At 44.0% G+C, this 22,073-nt stretch overlaps 5 protein-coding genes across 5 annotated transcripts; 1 reads left to right on the top strand and 4 right to left on the bottom strand.

The window, feature by feature from the left end:
- Positions 1 to 126: 126 nt before the first annotated feature.
- LOC129599181 (platelet-derived growth factor receptor beta-like) lies at positions 127 to 3,690 on the bottom strand. The gene is made up of 10 exons (XM_055497335.1): positions 3,441 to 3,690; positions 3,242 to 3,374; positions 3,001 to 3,182; positions 2,627 to 2,860; positions 2,137 to 2,280; positions 1,648 to 1,959; positions 1,354 to 1,569; positions 820 to 1,208; positions 541 to 764; positions 127 to 343 (listed from the first exon to the last, which is right to left on the bottom strand). The coding sequence occupies exons 2-10, from the start codon at positions 3,349 to 3,351 to the stop codon at positions 127 to 129; spliced, it is 2,028 nt and encodes a 675-aa protein (XP_055353310.1). The 5' UTR covers positions 3,352 to 3,374; positions 3,441 to 3,690.
- A 1,479-nt stretch (positions 3,691 to 5,169) lies between these two features.
- LOC129599172 (uncharacterized) lies at positions 5,170 to 6,998 on the bottom strand. Its single transcript, XM_055497325.1, has 2 exons — positions 6,461 to 6,998; positions 5,170 to 5,508 (listed from the first exon to the last, which is right to left on the bottom strand). The coding sequence occupies exons 1-2, from the start codon at positions 6,915 to 6,917 to the stop codon at positions 5,426 to 5,428; spliced, it is 540 nt and encodes a 179-aa protein (XP_055353300.1). The 5' UTR covers positions 6,918 to 6,998; the 3' UTR covers positions 5,170 to 5,425.
- Positions 6,999 to 10,614: 3,616 nt separating this feature from the next.
- Positions 10,615 to 17,618, top strand: LOC129599158 (fibroblast growth factor receptor 3-like). The gene is made up of 6 exons (XM_055497307.1): positions 10,615 to 10,717; positions 15,287 to 15,610; positions 15,682 to 15,897; positions 15,955 to 16,355; positions 16,950 to 17,173; positions 17,361 to 17,618. The coding sequence occupies exons 1-6, from the start codon at positions 10,675 to 10,677 to the stop codon at positions 17,386 to 17,388; spliced, it is 1,236 nt and encodes a 411-aa protein (XP_055353282.1). The 5' UTR covers positions 10,615 to 10,674; the 3' UTR covers positions 17,389 to 17,618.
- LOC129599159 (uncharacterized) lies at positions 13,756 to 15,047 on the bottom strand. The gene has a single exon (XM_055497308.1). It carries the CDS (start codon positions 14,993 to 14,995, stop codon positions 13,901 to 13,903), a length of 1,095 nt encoding a protein of 364 aa, XP_055353283.1. The 5' UTR covers positions 14,996 to 15,047; the 3' UTR covers positions 13,756 to 13,900.
- Positions 17,619 to 19,371: 1,753 nt separating the features above from the next.
- On the bottom strand, positions 19,372 to 21,975 carry LOC129599156 (glycoprotein 3-alpha-L-fucosyltransferase A-like). The gene is made up of 3 exons (XM_055497306.1): positions 21,405 to 21,975; positions 20,245 to 20,824; positions 19,372 to 20,035 (listed from the first exon to the last, which is right to left on the bottom strand). The coding sequence occupies exons 1-3, from the start codon at positions 21,772 to 21,774 to the stop codon at positions 19,579 to 19,581; spliced, it is 1,407 nt and encodes a 468-aa protein (XP_055353281.1). The 5' UTR covers positions 21,775 to 21,975; the 3' UTR covers positions 19,372 to 19,578.
- Between the last annotated feature and the right edge of the window lie 98 nt (positions 21,976 to 22,073).

Raw genomic sequence — 22,073 nt, 5'->3', positions numbered from 1 at the left:
ACTGTATTTTACCTGATTGGATGCAGTTTATTTAGGGGTCGATGACATACTCTGCATGAACTTCACTTTAAAAGGTAAGTCAAGTATGCTCGTTCTTGTCTTAGTGGTGAGATTATTAGCATCTACTTATAAAAGTTGTCGGTCTAAAGAAACACTTCCATCCATCATGACATTTTCCAAAATTGTCAAATAATTTGAGTTAAACTGATTATAAGCATTGTCGAGGAGAAGATACGTTTCGGCGGAATCGTTATCAATGACTAGTCGCAAAGCAAGGGTCAGCTTAGCGAAATCAGTACGGTCATCCGGTGAAAATTTCCAGCATTGTAACATCAGGTTATAACTGCCAAAAACAAACGGGGTATTTAACAAATACTGCAACTTTGCCTACAGTAAAACTTTCGGAACTCCAAAGAAATAAGAAAACTTGAGGTAATTCTAGGCAGTTATTTAATACGCTATCAGTTTGTACCTACAAGTTTAGCACATCGTGAGCACGAATCACGATCAAAGATCAAAGAATGGGCAGCATGCACTTACATGGCACTAGGACAGAATTTTGGTTTTTCCAAGCGTAATCCGTTTTTCAGTGACGTTATAAATTCAGAGATGGACTGGCGCATAATGTCACTGTCGCCGTATGGAAGTTTACCCAGACTGAATGCTTCCCACATTACCACACCAAAAGACCATACGTCTGATTTGTTTGAAAATATCCTGTTGGCGATGGCTTCGGGTGGCATCCAACGCACTGGTAATGCTTCCTGTGGTGGAAATGGGTGACTGAAGTAACGACGACAAAAAGACAATCCTGCTAACCTTAGGACCAAAAGGAATGTCTTCGGTCCCGACTTGCGCCATTCCGAAGTCACCAATTTTCACCACGTTTCTATCACAAATTAAAACATTGCGAGCCGCGAGATCTCTGTGGATAATAGATTTTGTGCCGAGATACTCCATGCCTCGGCTAATTTGGTATACAAAGCTCATCAAAGCTTTGGACGACAGACACGGTGGACTAAGTCCGTCTTCTGAGCGAGAATCGTCTGTATACAGTAGTCTTTCGAAAAGTTCCGCTTCGTCCTCGTCATATGGTAGCAGGCCTCCGTTCTCATCGATGTGGTTATAGAAGTGTTCCGCGTTATACGACTGGAGATACTTCGACAGGGAGCCAAATTGAGCGTACTCCAGCAGCAATATCACTTCACCTTTTAGAGAAAAGTATCACTTCTAGAATCATGATATCAACGCATGCAGTGGACTAGCCAAATAGTAATTTTTGAACAGGAAAGCCGGATTTACATGGTATCAGGACCTACTGTATACAGTAGGTCCTTTTGGTATACATATTACCTTTTGTTACAACTCCCAACAAATTCACGATGTTCAAGTGGCGACCGGCCTGTGTCATAATTTTCATCTCTTGTACTAACTGACGGATGCAGCCGGTATCATGTTTTCTTCTCGCACTCTTGATAGCAACATCCAGCTGACCGGGATGGCCGTAAACACCATCCACTGTACCTTTCCATACTATACCGGTCGCTCCTCTGCCAAGCAGTGTATTTGCTGCAAAGACGTATATCTAATCGTCAGCTAATCTGGTTGCTTTGTGACAATTGGCTAGAATATGTCATTTGTTCTTACAGATCATCACTTTGGCCAGAGAAATCTCCAGAATTTTAACATGGCCATGTAGCGCCGGATCATTCAACAGAAGATCCGCATGAACCGAGGACAGATCGTGTAATACCATTGATTTTACGAGCGAATGGGGATGCCATCGAGCTTTGCGCATAGTACTTTGTCCCTGGTGCTGCTTCTTCAGCCGCAACCAGCACAGTGCCACGATTATTGCAACGGCTGCAATCGGAACCAGAGTGCCCAATGCAGCCGGCAAGACGATTCTGCTGCTGATGGTCTCCGTAAACAAAGTGGTAGCGTTATCATTATCGTCGCCTATAACAATACAAGTCTGCCAGAATTTCCCGAAATTTTTTTTATTACAGGTGCTGCTGCTGTATGACAGTATGAATATATTTCGACAAGTCTTTATAAAAATTCTTTAAAAAAAATAAATTCTTTCTTTATAAAAATTCTAAAAAATTCTTTATAATTTTCTAAAACAAAGCTCACCGATTGTTGAGTTTAGACCTGACCAGGCTGTGCCGTTTGCAGTCTGCAGTGGGTAAATTGTTCCATTCCGGGTGAGCCGTGGTTTCTGCAGGAATGCTTTTGTGAGGAACGGCGCAGTCGTTGATTTTTTCGACCGAGGCTCGTCTGTAAATAAATGTAAATATATATAATGTAAATATATCTGTATATGTATTATCTAAATAATTATATTATCCAAACATACAATATTATATCTTCAGTAAATACTATCTAAATTTCATTATTATGGTAAAAGTTAAAACTAGCGGTACAATTAGCTTTTGCAGCTCTGCATTGACCAGCTTATAGCGATTTATATACGGCGTGCAAAAGGTTAGAACTGAATTTAACTTAATTTCTCTGCCTTATTTTATAAGTACAGTACATAACATAACGTTTTTTAATAGTACGCAGTTAAACGCTACGCACTACGCAGTTATTGATATCCTCGTATATACGACTATACAAATACCTGTAAAATAGGAAGCTGCCGCAACACCACATTTATATCGCATGTGAATTCTGACTACATCCAGTGGACTTAAATTGTTGTTTTGCCCAATTTGTTTTCCTTCGACTTTAGGGATTATCGTTGGTGTACGCCGGTTAATGGCATATTCATAGGCAGAGAAATGCGTTACTGAGTCGTAATCATATGGCAACCTGTACGTCTCCATTCCTTTAATGATAGCGAAGGAGTCATTCCCTGCAACACCGCGGGACAAATTAGTTTACTGTCTTACAAACAGAAGACTCACTTGTTTGCAGCAGTTATGCTTGCTTATGCATAGTTCGGCCAGCTGAGCATTTTCCATTAAAAACGTATCAAGTACACGTTGTCTTTACATTCTGGACTGATATTACTCCAAATGATTTCGACGTTGTCGTCCCGATCAGGCCTCTGATGCTCATGATAAAAGCCCAGTGTGTGCATGAGTTCATGTTGTACGCTTCCGTGCTCGTGGAGACACGCTCTCTGTGTGGACAGGATCTGCCTGCCGCCACTGCGTCCTACGTGGGCTTGGCAACTACAAACGCACCCTAGCATCATTTTTTGAAAAGCTAAGTACCGCAGCATGCAACTTACCGGAAACCCAGCGTAGAAATAAGAAGGTAGTCCGTCTCATTTGTGCGTTCCACAAATTTGACACAATTTCCGGTCATACGACTGATGATCTGCATGGACTCCAACACCATGTTTCTGTTCGCCGCTGTTTTGTCTGGGAATCCATAAGAGGCAAACGTCTTAGACGGAATTTAATGCCGACATAGACAACCATCCTTACCCTTAAGGGACGGGGCGCTAAAAACGTACGGAACAGTGTTGTTAGGGCGCTAAAAACGTACGGAACAGTGTTAGCGATCTTGTTCATCCTGTATGGATTCGTTTAATATTTGAAGAATAACGGCTAAAAGAAATATCGTTCTTTCGTGAAACATGGCATCCGTAAAATTGGCTGGGCCAGGTAGCGGTATTCCCGTGTTAGGTTAAATTAGAAAAACACTTATAGTCTGCTTTTTTGCGTCAACCAGTCTCTGAAAGCACTACACAAAAACCTATATCGGCATAGTGTTTCATAAAAAAGGGAAATGCGGTATTACCCTTTATCGAGCGTAACTGGCGTGCCTGCCTTTTCTGCATATACAATACTTCTGCACGATCGTACAACCAGCTCTGAGCACAAGAGACTTAATAGTTCATACATGAAAAGCGTTAAGTGAAATAATTATCGAGATAAGAATCTCCTTTAACGTCAATCATTTCCGAACAAAAAGGAGACACTGCTATAAAGAGGTCCAATTTAAATGTCACGCCAGCAGCTAAGCTATCAGTGACTAATTTGACAAAATTTGCTGCAGATGTCTTTACGGCCGATTTTGTAGCATTATATTGGTAATTTATCACAGTTTATACGGTCAGTTATTGATAAGCCGGAAACAGATGGAATTTTGGTCGGTTGTCTAGATGGCAGTGGAGGTTGTCGTTTTTATTAACTGAGACTCTCATTTCCAGAAATCTCGTGGATGATGGTTAGGGCAATAGCCAACCAAATTTACCGTATCCGGATGGCCGTATGATAATACTGGCGGCGATTTATGCCAGAGTATTTATGCGAAATCTTATGTTCAGATTTTCCGCACCGGGCCGTTATAGTACTGTACCATTTCACGTGTGAGTTGTAAGTGGTAAGCGTACAGTACATTATTATCGCCTCTCTGAATTCTGTACGTATACTGTAAATTCATCTTGGCGAGCCAGCCATCCGATTACGTCTAGTACTCGTACATTAAATTACTGTCGGTTTTCTGATATTACCCATATGTGTCGAAATGAGAATTTTAGGTAAGAGTGGCAACCATCACTGGCATTTTGATATCAACAAGAACTACTAATTTTTAAGGCTTTTGGTATCTTTTAGGCTTATTAGCTGGTATAAATTAAAATCATAAGTTACTGTAATAAGTATAAAATCGACATCACAATGCGCGTGTTCACGGATAACAAAAACGAAAGGAATCTGCAGCAATTTATATCGGATTTATTGAGTGACTGGCAATTCGCTGCCGGCATGACGTTTAAACTGAACCTTTTATATGAGAGTAGGTATTAGTGTCACTTTCTTTAAAAGTGACATGACTAATAGAGATTTTTATCTCGATGTCATAAGTCGCAGTCGCAAGAGCTGAATGCAGAAAATTAATAGAATGCGATTATTGTGGCAGTGGTACCGTTACTATAGTATTCATAATTAATTTTGAAGATTATCGTAATGCTGTCTATCAGCTGCAGTGAACAGACAGGCACAAGAGTGACTGTTACGTGAAGGACGCGGCGATTAGCGTCAGCACTGAATTAAGCTGTCGATCCCGACTCCGAGATTCTGTCGTGTTTAACAACAAACTGCTACACAGTAATCTGATATCTGTTGTACGAGTACAGTATATTCAGTATTTAAATTCTGAGCCCTGTGATCTTCAAAGATGGTTAAAACTTAAAAGAGTGGTCGCAGTACGGTTTTATGTGACAGCTGTCAGAACAGTGTGCGAACAAATGTCAGTTCAGAAGCTTCAATCATTCATTCAAAGTTGTTCATTTTATTTGTAGTTGATCATTATAATGTGCGGTGCGGAAACATGAGACAGGTAAAAGAGAAAGCAGCATCATGAATGGCGGCACTAACAAACTACGGTTACATCGCTGCATTACAACGCCACGGGAACGCATGTATGGCTTGCGGAATCGGGAGGATCTTGGCCGGAAGTAGGGGCCTTAGTGCTTGTTACGGCGCTGGCTCCAAGGAATGTAGCCTTCCGCCGGAACGGAGGATGCGGGTTCCCCAGTGCACGGATCCTCTACATAACACCCAAGCGGTGGTCATTGGTCAACTATGTTTATTTATTGTTATTCGCGTTATGAACAACAAAAAATAATTTTTTGCGCATTCTACATAAATCGTCAGAAGCGGAAAACACAAGCGAGTTACACAGCAACATCTGCAAACAGAGGCGGGCGAATAAGCCAGCTGTTGGCGTACTGCACATTGCACTATGTACGATAGAACTCATGTTCCGGCAGAACGGTATGCCAAATCAGCTGATTGGAACTCGGAGCTGACAATGCATTAATGACAAAGTACCTTGCAGTAAAACCGTGTACATCAACCAGATTTAGCAGCTATTATAATTTAAATGTGACAGTAAATTAAATACTATTCAAGCTTGCAGTAATTATTCTGATATACGAGTAATTATGTAATAGTACTTACCGACAACGATCTAATCGCAGCGAAATTATAAACTGCTTTTTATACTAGAAGTACAGATTTTAAAAGATTAACTGTTCTCCTTTATAATTACCTTAAGTACGTATTATGAAGGGTAAATTTATCATCTTGGTAGACATAGAGGACTACATTAGAGTTTGTGTGCTTTAACGCGAAGTGGCTAGCGAATTTTCAAAATAATTCTCAAAAATTACCTTTGCTCATCTTACAGAGCGCTTTTTATACTACATAAAGCGATAATTGGAGTGAGTATACCTTTTTTCGTTAACAAGCAAAAAATTAAAGTTGTACGAGTGGTAGAGGGGGGCACATAAGGTGAACCGCAAAATAATGGGTTGCGCCGCGCTTATTGTGAGTCAGTAACAACAAATGCGGTACTATTACTGAACCCATTTTAAAGTACAAAAATCATTTCTGTATGTGTCATATGCTACGGTTTTGCCTAAAAGTGTAACGCGTCGACGGTATGCCCGTTTCCGCAGAAGGACCGAGTTGCTAGCCACTTCGCGTTAAGTGCTTACCTTGCCAAATTTGGCCACAACTTGCGTATTTATCAAGATCCGCGTAGGGGGTAGTGTGTGTCACCGGTGACAAATGAAAAGAATAGGGAATAACGTCGCGGAGTGTGCGGTTATTCTGCCAGGCCCAGTGGTGGGCATGGCAGCACTGCGTCTGCACGAAATTGTTGGCTTTGTGTCCGGCCACGCAGTCACGGCAGTTCGGATAGCCGTCCACGGGGCATCGTTTCTCCCCCGGCCGCAAGCTGTCATCGGGATCACCCCCCGGTGACAGTTCTGGAAAGGACTGGCTTCGCAAGGCGTCCAGGTTGCTCTCTCCCCCCGACCAGGGTTCTTCGATCAGGACGTACTGTGCGCGGTCAGTCGGTTGATCTTTCGGGATACTGTACTGGATATAGTCGCCGCTGGCTGTAAAAAGCGATACTAAGCCGGTAAAAGATAGCAAAAAAACACCGAACATTTTAGTGAGAACAAGGAACAAGTTTACCGATGTGCTGCAGTTGAAACGCACTACTGGAGCATGCGACTGATGCAAACGCGTTTTATACCACAGGCAGGCACATTTCATGGCTGGCGTAGTGCTTTCTGCTAGCAGTTATCGCGAAGACGCCGCCACCGTAACCGGAATATGCCACGTACCATGCTCATTACTATGATAGCATTGCAAATTTGAAGTGTTTTCCCAATATCATGTCTTTGTCTGCACCGCGACTTTGCTTACGGTGCATGAAATATCTTCGTTGAACACTTGTCCATACTTCCGTGGATTCGTCAAGTGGGTGGTGGACTGTCGGACACTAACAGCGTCAGAAACAACCTGAATCCCCGAATTGGTTGCTGCTAACGTGCCCATCTTAAGTGGCCGACTGTTTTGCAAAGATCGACCGACACCTTCTGACTCATCACGTTAAGCACTTGCACGCAAGAGTGAAAATTCCAGGATTTATAATGTTTTATTGCTGACAGTGTCCGTCGCTCCCCCACCCAATTTCGCATGGGCGACATTACTGGCGCTGGAGTTAATATGGAGGAATTTTCTGATGACCGTCTCCCATCAGAGCACGTCTGTGCAACGCTTGTCCGGACGTTAAGAACGAAACAGGGGTCATATATTGATATGTGAACGGTGGCGCCCGCTGACCTCGGTACCAGGTAGGCAGACGTGGGTAACGACACCGATGACAGTGGCTCGTTATAATAATTTCCAGAAGTCCTGTGCTGTCGATTGTAGCGACTGCCTTCATAAATCCACTGCAACTTGCACAATCAGATACAGTAACTGTGAGACAAAGCGCGCCATGACTGAAGGCGCACGGATAAGTTCCGATGGATACACGAAAGAGCCTGAGCATAAGCATGCTAGCGGCAACCGAAAGAAGAATTACGCGACCACTGCATGTCGTCTGCAGCTACTAAATACAGTGCATAACTGAGAAGCGGTTCACAACTGTAGATGGTTGCAGAATCCGTGGGCACAAAAGGAAAACCATTACGGTTACAAAAAGAATTAAATGTGCGCAGTGCAACCCGATACACTTTCTGACTGGCGGATGATAGATGCGCTTGCAACAAAGTTTGGATAACTGGACGAAATGGCGTATTGTGAGCATTAAGTACACGAGCGTTTTCTGCAATAAAGCACATCGTTAATAACAGTGAACAACTAGATAACATAAGAATGAAAACGATACTTTATCCGGCGATTACGGCACTTGCGAGGCAGCAAGAACGTCAAAGAATTCAACCATATTGAACGGAAATTCCTCTCGAAGCCGATTTGCAGACGGTAGAAGTTCGAAAAACCGCTCGATATTGCCACGGGACAACGCATCTGCTGTAGCATTGCTCTTCCCCGGTAAATAGACAATACGTAGATGAAAATTATATCGCGCTGCCTCAAAATGTAATGCTCTAATTAATGCCATGACCCCGGGATGCTTGGAAGAACTTGCTCCAAACTGCCGCTACAGCTTGGTTGTCACAGAAGAACGTCAACCGCTTGCTGTGCCAGTGTGTGCCCCATAATCTACACGCATAAAGAATTGGCAGCATCTCCAACCAGGTGATATGCGGATGCAGAATCATAAGGTCAGGAGGCCAAGTTAACTGGAACCATCTGTTACCCGAAACATCCGCCGCACCCAGTGTGAGACGCATCCGTATACAAGCTAAAATTGTCTGCGTTTGTCCAGTCTGGCTCGATAAAAGAAGCAGTACCGTTCCACAGTGGCAAAAATTTAATCCACCACTCCAAATCAGCTCGAAATTCAGAATTTAAATGAACCGACTGATGTAAGAGGCGGACTGAATTGGCACAATCGATCATCCGTCGTAAGAAAATCCGACCGGCTGGAATGCATTTCGTAGCAAAACTGAGCTTGCCGATTAGACTGAGAAGGTCACGCTTAGAAGCTGACTGTCTGGTGGAGAACACCGTGAACTCATCGATTAAATCTTGAAGTTTTCCGGGTGGGAGCGAGATGGTTTGATCAACGGAGTCCAGGACGACACCGAGAAAGGTCAATTTTGTTGAGGTCCTTCCGTCTTATCAGGCGCTAACGGAATTCCTAGATCTAAACACAGCAGCGTCATAAGCTCAATAGCTAACTGGCAAAGAATAGAACCGAATGGACCGGCGAAGAAGAAATCATCCATATAGTGCAGAACATCCGAAAATGACACACGTTTCGAATTATCCATTCCAAAAAACATGCCATTCTATCGAAAATGGCGGGCGAAGAGCGGCAACCAAAAGGTAATACCACATCAAAATAAAACGGTCATCGAAACAATACCCGAGAAGGTGCCAATCTTCCGGCCTGACAGGTATGAGGCGGAAGGCGTGCTTCAAGTCCATTTGGCCATAATGGCGCCGGCACCTAGCTTGATAATAATACGGATTGCGTCATCGACAGAACAGAATCGCATGGTGTACGTTTTCTTGCAAATATAGTCATTTACGGAGCTACCGAAAGGCCGGAGAGGTCCATAATCAAGCGTGCTCCTCCAGTTTTCTTCGGTCTGACTCCTAGAGACGAACTGACGAAGAATTTAAAAGGCGGGGATGCGAACGGCCCCAACGTGTGCTTCAGTTCAATCTCTTTGGCAATGTAACGACGCACTATATCTGGATACTGTCGAGCAGTGAGCGCATTGGCAGTAGACCGAACTAAACTTGGACCGGTGTAGCCAATAGAAAACCCATTCAGCAAACCTGCAATAAAGTGATACACAGCGCCACGATTCGGGTACTCACGTAGGTAACGAAGAAATTTGTAGGGCCGAAGAGGAGTGAAATCCTTCTACTACTTCTCCTTCTACTACTTCTTTTTTTTCAAAGTTTAGAAGGATCCATACAAGATGAAAAAGAAAACATCTTACATGGCCTAATGGCACTGTACCCTATTCCGTTGACGCCCAGATCATGGATGGTAAGATTTTGTAAACGGTTCTTTTACATTGGCATATTTGATATTTTTTATATTTTATTTTTCAGTCCCAGCAGAAAAGCGTATGGTGCTGCAGTCCATGCAAGTTATTAACCGTATGACCGCAAATTGTGTCAAATTTGTGGAACGCACAACGGAACCGGACTATCTTGTGATTAATCACGATGACAGGTTCGTCATGAGGTTTTACTTCGAGAAAGAAATCTTTGGGTGTGTTTATATTTTGTAGCTGCCACTCAAACGTGGGTCGAGTGGGTGGAAAGCAGTTTTTGTCGCTGAAGGAAGGATGTCTACATCACCACGGAAATGTACAGCATGAACTCATGCACACCTTGGGCTTCTACCATGAAAACCAGAAGCCTGATCGCGACAATTATGTGGAAATCATATGGAGCAATATAAATCCAAAGGGTAAAGTTTTTTGTTTTTAGTAAGTGTGGCTTGGATAACTTGATTAGATCTTACTGGTATTATTAACTGCTTATACATAGGAAAACACGTCGAATCGTCGACGGCTACGAAAACGTGAAGTTGTAAACCAAGTACATATACTGTGAACGAGAAAGCAAGTTTGCCCCATTTAGTGCTCGACAACTTCGCTATCCGTAAAGGAATGGAAACTTACGGGCTGCCATACGCTTCAGGTACGCACTACCGGTTCAACGAATTTGCCCGCGACTCTAGTAAACCAACAATAATTCCGAAAGCCAAAGGAAAACAGTTGGGACAGACATCAATTTAAGCCCCTTGGATGTTCTGCGCGTTCAAATGCGATATAAATGTGGTGTAGCCGAAGCGTCCTATTTCATAGGTAAGCAAAAGTTACGAAGTACTGCCGTAATATACGGTATTGAAACGATCCTCTTAAAGCCTCTCAACTGGAGTTGCTTATACAGCTCTTTCAGCGAGTTGGAGCAGACGACTGTTCAGGTTAGAAAAGGATGCGGGGTCACGAAGCAGCTTAGATTACATTACCAGAATCGAGAAATACCAGTTCATTGTGCGGCCAGACCGCAGGCTTAAATTTATTAGAACGTCCCATACGAACGGATGAAGAACGAAAACTAAAAAAAGATTACAAATAAAATGGCCAGCTTCCGATAAATGTGTTTAGCTGCGCTAACCGCTCATTAACGCTTTCGGACTCGTTTAATTAAGTTGCCGCTTTGTGGATGTCGGGACAAGTGCTCGAAAGCCGGCGATGTCCAAACGGTCGCAACTGAACGGCGCCGCTGGTCACCGACTTCCGTTGAGACAAGCCGCGCCGAACACCCCAAAGCGACGCCGCGCGGCCCAACCGGAACGAGAAAACGCAACCGAACGGGAAAGAGAGTATTAATATTTCATGACAATAAACAGTTGTACAAGTGACAATATGGAGCGGAAGACTTATGAATGTATCTGTTAACGACATCACTGGTCCACCGTCCCATCTTTTGAACGTCCACATATGTTAAACCGACGTTAGCCGCGGTTGAAGCTGCACCAATCCGAAACGAATGGGTTGACACTGTGGGACCGAAGCAACTATGTAGCAAATTGGATATATATTGACGAGTTAAATATTTTCCGTCTGAAAAACAAAAGAATGGAGATGAAGAATCAAAACGGGTATCCCGAAGCGCTCGATAGCGAGAAACAGCAGTAACGGGGCACGTGATATCAGATAGAGGAGGAATAGATATAACAACGGGAGCATGCTGAGATGTTTTGCTTTTCCGCAGTGTGATCTGAAGACAGGAAAAATCACACGAAATATCTGAACCACGAAGACTGTGGGTAGCTGATCGGGATTGAGTAGGAGCACAATATTCAGACACACGCATAAATCCATAAAAAGCCATCATCGTGGCAGCTTGCAACATGATGCGATCAAACATGCAGTACGGAAGTGATTGAATATAGTGAAACAAAGAACGCAGATTTGCTACTGTTAGTCCGGCACGCTTCATGGGAGGTGACCCACGGATTCTGGACCATCTAGAAAAAAGCAGCGCCAGGCGGCGTTTGTCCGGAATAGGATCCGGATAGCCGTTAAGAGTGCTATATGTTGTAATGGCCGAAACGTACACTCGCGCTGTGGCTACAGTTAATTTATCCAAGAAAAGTTGTGCAGCAAAATTTAAGATGGTTTCAGAATCCGTGGGCACGAAAGGAAAACCGTTACGGTTACAGAATGATTGGAAAGTTCGGAGAGCGACCCGATACACTTTTTGGCTGGCAGATGACAAATGCGCTTGCAATAAAGTTCGGATAACTGGGCGAAATGGCGCATTATGAGCATTTAGTACGCGAGCGTTTTCTGGAAAAAACACAAAATGTTAATAACAGTGGACAACAGAACATCATTAAGAGTCAATAAGAGACAAAGGGATACTTTGACCGACGATTACGACATTTGGGTGGAGTAGGAAGAATGTCGAAGAATTCGGCGACATCAAACGGAGGGTCATCTCGAAGCCGATTTGCCGTCGGTAAGAGTTCAAAAAACCGCTCAATATTGTCACGGGACAACGCGTCTGCTGTGGCATTACTCTTCCCAGGTATGTATAGGATGCGTAGATGAAAATTATACCGTGCAGCCTCGAAATGTAATGCTCTGATTAGTGCCATGACCCCGGGATGCTTAGAAGGGAACTTGCTCCAAACTGCTGCTACGGCCTGATTGTCACAGAAGAATGTAATTCGCTTGCGGTGCCAGTGTGTAGCCCATAGTCTACATGCGCAAAGAATTGGCAGAATCTCTAACCAAGTGATATGCGGATGCAGATTCATAAGTTCAGGTGGCCAAATTAAATGAAACCATCGGTTACCAAAAAATCCGCCGCAGCCGACGTGAGACGCATCCGTATACAAACTCAGACTGTCTGCGTCTGTCCAGTCTGGCTCAACAAAAGAAGCAGTGCCGTTCCATAGAGGCAAAAACTTAATCCACCACTCTAAATCGGCGCAAAATTCGGAGTTCAGATTAACTGACTGATGTAGCAAGCGGACTGAATTGGCACAATCGATCATTCGTCTTAAGAAGATCCGACCCGCCGGAATACATTTCGTAGCAAAACTAAGCTTGCCGATAAGACTCAGAAGGTCACGCTTTGAAGCAAACTGCCTAGTTGAGAACACTGTGAACTCATCGATTAAATCTTGAAGTTTTCCTGGTAGAAGCGAAATAGTTTGATCGACTGAGTCCAGGACGACGCCGAGAAAAGTTAATTTCGTTGAGGGCCCTTCAGTCTTATCGGGCGCTAGCGGAATGCCCAGATCCAAACACAACAACGCCATAAGCTCAATGGCTAACTGACAAAAGATGGAACCGCATGGACCCGCGAAAAAGAAATCATCCATATAGTGCAGAACGTTCCGAAAATGACATACATTTTGAATGATCCATTCCAAAAAACAGGCCATTCTGTCAAAAATTGCGGGCGAAGAGCGGCAGCCGAAGGGTAATACGACATCAAAGTAGTATCGGTCGTCAAAACAATACCCGAGAAGGTGCCAGTCTTGGTGTCTGACAGGTATGAGGCGAAAGGCATGTTTCAGGTCCATTTTGGCCATGATGGCACCGGCACCTAACTTGATGATAATACGAATTGCGTCATCGACAGAACAGAATCGCATAGTGTATGTTTTCTTGCAAATGTAATCGTTCACAGAGGTACCGAAAGGCCGGGAAAGGTCCATAATCAAGCGTGCTCCTCCGGTCTTCTTCGGTCTTACTCCTAAAGATGAAGTGACGAAAAATTTAAAAGGAGGAGATGTGAAAGGTCCCAAAGTGTGCTTCAGTTCAATCTCTTTGGCAATGTAACGACGCACTATTTCCGGGTACTGTCGAGCAGTGAGCGCGTTGGCAGTATGACGAGCTAAACTTGGGCCAGTGTATCCAATGGAAAAACCATACAGCAAACCTGTTATAAACTGATATACAACGCCACGATTGGGGTACTCACGTAGATAGCCAAGGAATTTATAGGGCTGTAGTGGAGTGTAAGGATTAGTTGGTAGACGCGGTCGAGGAAGAGTGGAAAGGTCGGGTGTAGGTTGCGTCGAAGCATTCATCACAGATGTGCAATCGACGACCGGGGCACGGGTTGGAACATCGCCCCGCGTTGTAATCCCGGCAGACTGCAACGCGGGGTGGACGAAAGGGCTGACGCGGGGTGGACGAAAGGGCTGAGCTGCAACGCGGGGTGGACGAAAGGGCGGTAGGGGAACGCTGTGCGGGAGCGGATACATCAGACGGGTTACGACGCTGCGGGCATACATTAGCGTAATGCTCAGAGCTGCGGCACAAATAACAGCCAAAGGGCGGCTTCGCTGAAACCGGAGGCGGTGGCGAGCGGACGTCTTTTTGGAAAAGAGGACCCGTGTAGCTCAGTGGGATAGTACGCATGACCTCAGCAATGACAGACGAATCTTCAACGAACCAAGCATTATCAGAAATGTCACGGTTGCTCATCTTGTCGCGAAACCGTCGATCATATTCAAGCCAGATTAACAGAGGACGAGATACTGATAAGCCACGAATAATGTCAATGTATGCGAACAGCGCAAGTGCCAGACTAGGATGATAATAAACCCGGTAACGAGCAAATAACAAAAATGCGTCCAGCCAGGAGTTGAAAGTGTCAATCTTCCGGCGATTAGGCACAGTGGTGGTGGGAATTAATTTACCGTCATTATCAGGCACATACATAGGCTGATCGGAAACTGATTCTACGCCTCTGTTAACCGGTAGTAGTTTATGCAAATTAATGAACCCATGACGATCGGACAGTAATTTTAACGTAGGATTATCAAGTGTGGGTAAACATAGATTGGATGGCGGTTTAAATGACGTGCTGGGCTCCGGAATGGAAAGGTCAATCAGCGCGGGAGTAGTGACTGAAGGTGAAGATCCAGGTGGGACGGGAAATTGGGGTTGTTGAACTGTTAAAGCAGCCAATTGCGTTTGCAATTGAGAAACTGTATGCTGAAGAGCAACCAAATCGATGGAGTCTGGTGATTGTTGCTCTGTTGTCTTTTTAACAATCCCCCTCCGGCGTTTTCTGGGTGCGACAGGCGCGACGGACCGGGGTTTAGGAGCCATTTTTTGGCGAAAAAATTGGCGAACTAATTACTAAATGTTCAATCAAAAGAACTATGCTTTCTTCTACTAAATTGTTAGCGTCATCACTGGATGAAGCTGCTACGTTGCCAGGGACAAACGAAACTCGCCCGGCGTTAACGGTATTTAACGCCTACAGCGTTAAATAGCATTATTGGGAGCTGGTAGTCAGTGTAGTGCCGCACATCCGATTTTACTTCGCCAAGTTCACGGTGACCTTCTGGATGCAGACAAAAATAAAAGAATTGTTCAATAGATTCGTAATTTTTTCAGGTGACGATACTACTAACGCGACCACATCTACGCATATGGATACCAACCGCACCAGTATCGCTTTGCAGGCTACTTTAGGCACGCTGATTCCGTTTGCAGTCGTCGTCGCAGCAGTGGCACTATACTGGTTGCGGCTTAAGAAGCATCATCAAGGGCACAGTACCATGCGCAAGGACAGTTGGCGTCCGCATTCCCTCGTTAAATCTGTGGCATTACACGATCTGTCCTCTGTTCAAGGTGATCTCCATCACCTCATTCCGAACGATTCCGCGCTCCACGGCCATATTAAGCTTTTAGAGATTTCACTGGCCAGATTGGCGATTTGTAAGAGGCCACTACGTAATCATATTATTCGCAAAATTGTTATCGGACTGGCAACCTTTGGGCCTTTGCAGCGAATACAGTTCTTGGCAAAGGGGCGACCGGTATAGTGTGGAGAGGCACTGCGGATGGCGTCTACGGCAATCCCAGTAAAGTGGATGTTGCTGTCAAAAGTCCTAGAAGAAAACACGACAACGGTCAAATTCGCCAACTTATCCAGGAGCTGAAGATTATGACACGGACCGGTCGCCATTTAAATATTGTGAACCTGTTGGGAGTGGTAACCAAAGGTAATGCTTACTCTCGTTAAACTGTTATACGTCTTGATATTCAGCTTCTTGTAACAGGCGAAGCGCTCTTGTTGCTGGAGCTCGCCCAGTATGGCTCCTTGCTAAGATACCTTCAGTCATACAACACTGAACGCTTCTACAATCACGTCGATGAGAACGGAGATATCCTGCCCTACGATGAAGACAAAGCCGAACATATCGAACGACTTCTGAATGCTGGTGATCCTCAGTGGACGGAGAACGGACTTAGTCCACTGTGCTTATCGTCCAAAACTTTACTCAGTTTTGTATATCAAATTAGCCGCGGCATGGAGTATCTTGGCACAAAATCGATCATCCACAGAGATCTCGCTGCCCGCAATGTCCTCATCTGTGAATCCTGTGATAGAAACGTGGTGAAAATTTCCGATTTTGGAATGGCACAAGCCGGTACAGAAGACGTTCCCTTTGATCCTAAGGTCAGTGAAGTTGTCGCTTGTCTGCAATTTAGGACGTTAAGTTTACGACTAAGCGCAAGCAAACCGATTATGTTTGGACAGAGTACGCAAACATTAGGCTGTGCCGCATTATCGGTTTTCCGAACGGAAATCTAAACGAAAGCTACTGCTCGTTTTACATGCAGTAAAGTGATCATTTTACGGACCAAACTAGATGTCGGTCGTCGGTTCTATGACCAAAACCAACTGTTCAAAGGGTAAAGAGTACAGCTTTTAACTTTTACCATACCAAGTTTGGTTATCTTGCCTGTTGATTTATTCATCGAACCGAAGGGGCGTGATATCATGATCTTATCATCTTTTGCATAGCTAACGAACTAGCCACCGACTTTGTTTTCCTGTTCTTTTTCTGTGGGTATCCGCCGCCGGTTGGTTTAAATTGACGACAATATTTACGGCCGTAGTCTTTTTGGTTTCCCCAGACCAGATGTTTGGTCGGTTCAGCGACGAAAACGTCAACTGAGCGTTTTTGATGTCTGCACGTTTTAATCGACTACAACGGCACACTAGTCTCCATAATTGTAGACTGATCGAGTAACTTAATTTCAATGCTAGGAAATGTTACCAGTGCGTTGGATGCCGCCCGAAGCCATCACACACAGAGTATTTTCCCACAAATCAGATGTATGGTCATTTGGCGTGGTGATGTGGGAAACGTTCAGTCTGGGTAATCTTCCGTACAGTGGCAGTGATATTATGCGCCAGTCCATCGCAGAATTCGTGGTGTCATTAAAAAATGGATTACGTTTGGAAAGACATGTATTCTGTCCTTCCGGCATGTAAGTTTCGCTTATTAATAATTTTATTCTTGAACCTTCCGTGCAACGTGTCTCTCCAAACGCACTCGTTTGTCCCTCAAAGTAGTTCACATTCACTAACTCCAAAACAATTCTTCTATTTCTGAGCCGCGAAACCATAGCTGACATAATAATGTAGTGAGATTTATCTGAGCTGTGCTTTTCGCAGATATAAGCTGGGAATTCTTACCGGATGACCGCACCGATTTTGCCCAACTGACCCATGCTCTGCGACTGATTATCGACAGTGATTCCGCCGAAACATATCTTCTTCTGGACGACGTGTACAACCAGTTTAATGTGAATTATTTGACCGTTTTAGAAAATGTGATAATGGATGGTAGTATTGCCTTAAATCAATAACATTAATCAGGTAATTACTGATTCCCCAGAACTGAGCAGTACACGATATCAGTTATAAAGTGAAGCCGACAAGCCATTAATAAAGAGAAGTATCGATAATTCGGCAGCACGCAATCTTTTTTATATAGTCTATATTTACACTACGTATATTCGCAAAACGTGAGCGATGTTTTTTTTGGGCGAGATAATGCGGAAAAAATTGCAGTAATTGGAACATTTCCATTTTCTATAACGCGCTAATTGTTGTTTATTCATACAGAGTACATGAGTATATTCAGACACGCGCTAAGAAAAATTTGTTATGAATTTACTGCACTGACCAACTCATCGCGACTTAGGTACTCTGCAATCTGTATGTACAGACGTGCAGAAGGTTAGAATTAATGGAAGTGGGCCGGTACATGGACGAAAACTTTCGCTTTCGCGCACTCCAAACATATTTTTGATTCGGTTTATGACGTTTTGAAGCCAGAAGGTTTGTATACACTGGCGCGAAAACCGTTTGTGCGCTCAACATCCGGTTCGGGAGTTATGGCTGTTAGAAAATTCCAAAAAGTTTAAATGCGTTCAGGTGTACGTGTACCAAAAGTCTCATTATGGACCGATCTACCTCAAATTTTGCACGTAAATTCAAATAACCAGGAAGATCGTTTTTACACCGATTCAGACTTCCCTAATTTTTTTCAAATTTTAAAATGAATTTTAACATTTTTGAAATTCATTTTAAAATTTGAAAAACATGCTAGTACAGTGGATCGATGTAAAAACGTTCTCGTGGTCATGTGCATTTACGTGCAAAATTTGAGGTACAGTAGATTGGTCCATAATGAAACTTTTGGTACACCTGCTGGCGGCGCGCAATATCCTGATTTGTGATAGAAATGTGGTGAAAATTGCTGATTCCGGAATGGCACAAGCCGGTACCGAAGAAATTCCGTTTGATCCAAAGGTCAGCCAAGATGCCACTTTTTAATACGCTGCTACATCCCGGAAGTACTATATTTTACATTGAAAAGTTTGACAGAATTTCGATAATCATTACCAGTCTTAGGCAGTCTTTAGAACAGTTTCCGACTGTATAAACGGGCAGTAAATCCGTACCACTGCTTGTACTACAGTATAAGGCTTCAGTAGTACGCGGTTTCAGTAGTGTTTTCAAATTAAGGAATGACCCACGGTTCAACCATAGGAAGCGTTACCCGTGCGCTGGATGCCACCGGAAGCCATCACCCACAGGAAATTCACCCACAAATCCGATGTATGGTCTTTTGGTGTGGTGATGTGGGAAACGTTCAGTCTGGGTAAACTACCATATGGTACGAGTGATATAATGCATCAGTCTATCTCTGAATTTGTGGAATCTCTGAAAAACGGATCACGTTTGGGAAAGGCCGACATTCTGTCCTAACGCCATGTAAGTGCAACAGTTATTGTTTTTTGACCGTTCTGCTAGAAGCGTACCGCATGTTTACTTATCCGTGGTTCTTTATTGCATTAAGCTGCTTTATTTGCGAGCAATAAGTACTGGTAAGTACTGGAACAAATGCCGGCTGACTGTTAACCAGCTATGTGGGTTTTGACAGTTATAAGATGATGTCACAATGCTGGCAATTTTCTCCGGATGACCGCACTGATTTTGCTCAGCTGACCCATGATTTGCGGCTGGTAATGGACTGTGATTCCACCGAGTCGTATCTCAAACTGGACGATGTTTACAATCAGTTTAATGCAAATTATTTGACGCTTCTGGAAAACGTAACGATGGATGGCAGCGTTTCCTTGGGACCGGCAATAGTAATCCGATTATTACTTTTTTCAGCATGGTAGGTTTATTGTACATTCTTATTAGAGCGGCGTCTTGTTCTTTAGCCGTGAACGTACCGCCAACAAATGTATGCGATTCCCATTCCCTGTATTACAGAAAATAAAAATCCGGAAGACAAATGCAAATTTTTCACGCGACACAACAAAAAAGCGGTCGCAGTCGCTTCAAACATTTTCAAAAATATCATAACTTTAGGGTATCACAGATACGCGTCCATGTTTGACGACCGCTGACGCAGCCGCAACTGATGTCTCACACTCGGCGTCGTGTACCAGTTACCAACACAGACATCCTTCTTGCGACCTCTCCACCAGTGATTAATGCTGGCAATGGATTTCCTCTGTTCCTTAACGTTTTCATTGAGATCATGCAGTCGCTTACATAACTCACAATATCCATTGCGCTCAACAGCGAACTCTCCGTGCGACTGCGTCAAACGGGGATTGTAGCGCCATCTCATGTATAAATTATAGGCGGTATCATTGTTAGCCAAGTGCCACAGATGTTTTGCCAGTGAACTCGGGCTGGCAAAGTCGAAGGCGTGAATGTATGAGTGCTCCGGGAAGATTTCGTAATCGCCATCGCCCATGACCACCGGGACCACGTCGTTGTCGTACGCGGTGACAATCTTCTCGGTGACATAATGACGACAAATGCTACAAAGAAACAGACACGAATCACTGGTAACAGTAAATCTTTCGCCAGTATTCCACATAATTTTTGTTTACTTGCGTTTTAATAAAAAAGTTGATTTCTGGCCGTGTTAGCATTTTTATAAAGGTCACCGCAACATTATCGTGAGCTCACGTTTTTCAAATTTCTAGTACTTTCTAAGATGCAAGTAACAGTCAAACACGTGACGAACCTGTTCTCGAATGCCAGAACGAATTTGTACTGTCGAATAATATCCCGGCATTTGCTTTCATGCTCAGCTTTATCACACGTCAGATTCCCGCACTTTCCGTATATATCCACCGGGATAAACTGCTGCAGCTTGCGCACATACTGATCGCGTTTACTGTGCACATTGCAGTGACTGGCGAACCACACCACCAGTTTATCCTTGCCCTTGGCGAAATTCTTTGCCTTCTTCTGCAACGGTACCGCGTACGTGTAGTGCCCGCGAATATCCGAATCCAGCCTGTATGTCATAGTCCAGTTGAAGAAATGCGATGTCGCCAGTCCCTCGCCCGGGATACTGTGGATAGGTGATTCACCCTGGACGTACACGAATACCTGGTCGCCGTGTTTCCGAGGCAGACGGTCCAGCGTCTTCTGGGCGGTGTCGATCATGTAGCTGGCGTAGAAAAGAATGGCGTCAGCACGGTCGGACAGGGATTTGTTGGTGGTTACGAAGCAAGACGGTACCGGGCAGCCGGTGAAGAAGTCGTGGCCGCGACCGGCAAAGGTGATGTCGCCGTACACGAGGACCAGCTTATTGTTACCTAGTTACGAACAGTGGGTTACGTGCTTAATACGCGTTCGCTACGATACTACAGGGGAAATGAAATTGTCTAATGGGCTTGCGATATTCGGATCAGCATAGATATCGCAATCGTTAGACTTATCGCTGCGTTTCCGAACCTGATCTTAACTTCTTTGGTTCTTTCACTATTTATTACGCAGAGCAATCTAAACGTTTATTGTGCCTGTAAACCAATGCTTTGTTGATTCCGTCAATCGCTATCCTAGCTGCGTTGGTGACCTTATTAGTGCAGGAACAAACATGGAAGCGACCAGTCGATTCCCGTTATAACAAACGGTATGTAACAAGAATACATCTAATGCGCATAAATCATCAGCACTAGGTTCGAGAGAAGCTAACCGTGCGCAAAATGCATTTTAGCAAAGCATCTGTTTTTTTACTCCTGCATGTACATCTTTTTTCATCCTATACTCGTACAGTTAGAAGCTCCTTAAAAGCGAGGAGTAATCGGTTCGAGTTGAGGTATTCTAACAGCATCGTAGCAATAATTACCGCTATATGTAGCGTTACTTGTTACGGTCCATTGCGATACATTATACCTAGGTTAGAGATGTTCTCGGTTCCCGCTGTCCACGGATCCAGCTGGAACACTCCGACATCGATGGCCATTCTTTGGTCGTTGGGAATGGAAGATACTGAATGGAACGTGTTGTCGCTGTCGTCCATCTCCACTTGGTCGGTGTCATCCGGCGCAATAAATACCCGTATGAAATTAGAGCAGGCTGTTGCGTTGTTGTCGTTTGTGCACTGAAAATACGAGTTCAGTACTCCAGCTAAACTTAAAAGAGTGCAGAAGATGATGGTAGCGAATATCCGGTTGTAGCAGTCGATCGTGATTAGCCGACGCGTCCAGGGTGGATTTAGCGGCTCGGTTGCAGGCAGAAGCTGCTCTTGAGATTTTTCATCCATACTGCAGACTTGAATATTCAAGAAATTTGCCAATAACTTTGTATACCGATATGTGACACCGATGCGGTAAATTTCAGAGAAAATCAAAGTTAGGGATTCTAGGTGTATGCGCGACTACCTAATGCGGCCCATGAAAAAAACATGGTTTCCTGATTTGATGCTGTTCATAACAGTGCAGACATGAAGTTTCTCCAATATTAATCTCGCACACAGAGCCTTCTTCATCATTCTATGTGAACTGTTGATAACTTTATACGTGGTTGCGATGCATGGCTGTACTGCCTGTACAGATACATATT

The sequence above is a fragment of the Paramacrobiotus metropolitanus genome, unplaced genomic scaffold, assembly GCF_019649055.1.
Source record: "Paramacrobiotus metropolitanus isolate TYO unplaced genomic scaffold, Prichtersi_v1.0 Parri_scaffold0000139, whole genome shotgun sequence".
Classification (NCBI taxonomy): domain Eukaryota; kingdom Metazoa; phylum Tardigrada; class Eutardigrada; order Parachela; family Macrobiotidae; genus Paramacrobiotus; species Paramacrobiotus metropolitanus.
This window is presented reverse-complemented; position numbering and strand designations above follow the sequence as displayed.

Excerpts from the sequence above, each read along its gene's own strand:
- LOC129599181 (XM_055497335.1), bottom strand. The coding sequence starts at position 3,351 with ATGGTGTTGGAGTCCATGCAGATCATCAGTCGTATGACCGGAAATTGT. Across the intron at positions 3,183-3,241 it reads ATTTCTACGCTGGGTTTCCG|TTGCCAAGCCCACGTAGGAC; the intron begins GTAAGTTGCATG and ends GTGCGTTTGTAG. Across the intron at positions 344-540 it reads AAATTCTGTCCTAGTGCCAT|TTATAACCTGATGTTACAAT; the intron begins GTAAGTGCATGC and ends TGTTTTTGGCAG.
- LOC129599172 (XM_055497325.1), bottom strand. The coding sequence starts at position 6,917 with ATGTTCGGTGTTTTTTTGCTATCTTTTACCGGCTTAGTATCGCTTTTT. Across the intron at positions 5,509-6,460 it reads TTGTGGCCAAATTTGGCAAG|AGGATCCGTGCACTGGGGAA; the intron begins GTAAGCACTTAA and ends GGTGTTATGTAG.
- LOC129599158 (XM_055497307.1), top strand. The coding sequence starts at position 10,675 with ATGCGATATAAATGTGGTGTAGCCGAAGCGTCCTATTTCATAG. Across the intron at positions 15,898-15,954 it reads GTTGGGAGTGGTAACCAAAG|GCGAAGCGCTCTTGTTGCTG; the intron begins GTAATGCTTACT and ends TTCTTGTAACAG. Across the intron at positions 16,356-16,949 it reads ACGTTCCCTTTGATCCTAAG|GAAATGTTACCAGTGCGTTG; the intron begins GTCAGTGAAGTT and ends TTTCAATGCTAG.
- LOC129599159 (XM_055497308.1), bottom strand. The coding sequence starts at position 14,995 with ATGGCTCCTAAACCCCGGTCCGTCGCGCCTGTCGCACCCAGAAAACGC.
- LOC129599156 (XM_055497306.1), bottom strand. The coding sequence starts at position 21,774 with ATGGATGAAAAATCTCAAGAGCAGCTTCTGCCTGCAACCGAGCCGCTA. Across the intron at positions 20,825-21,404 it reads CGAGAACATCTCTAACCTAG|GTAACAATAAGCTGGTCCTC; the intron begins GTATAATGTATC and ends GTTCGTAACTAG. Across the intron at positions 20,036-20,244 it reads GTTCTGGCATTCGAGAACAG|CATTTGTCGTCATTATGTCA; the intron begins GTTCGTCACGTG and ends GTTTCTTTGTAG.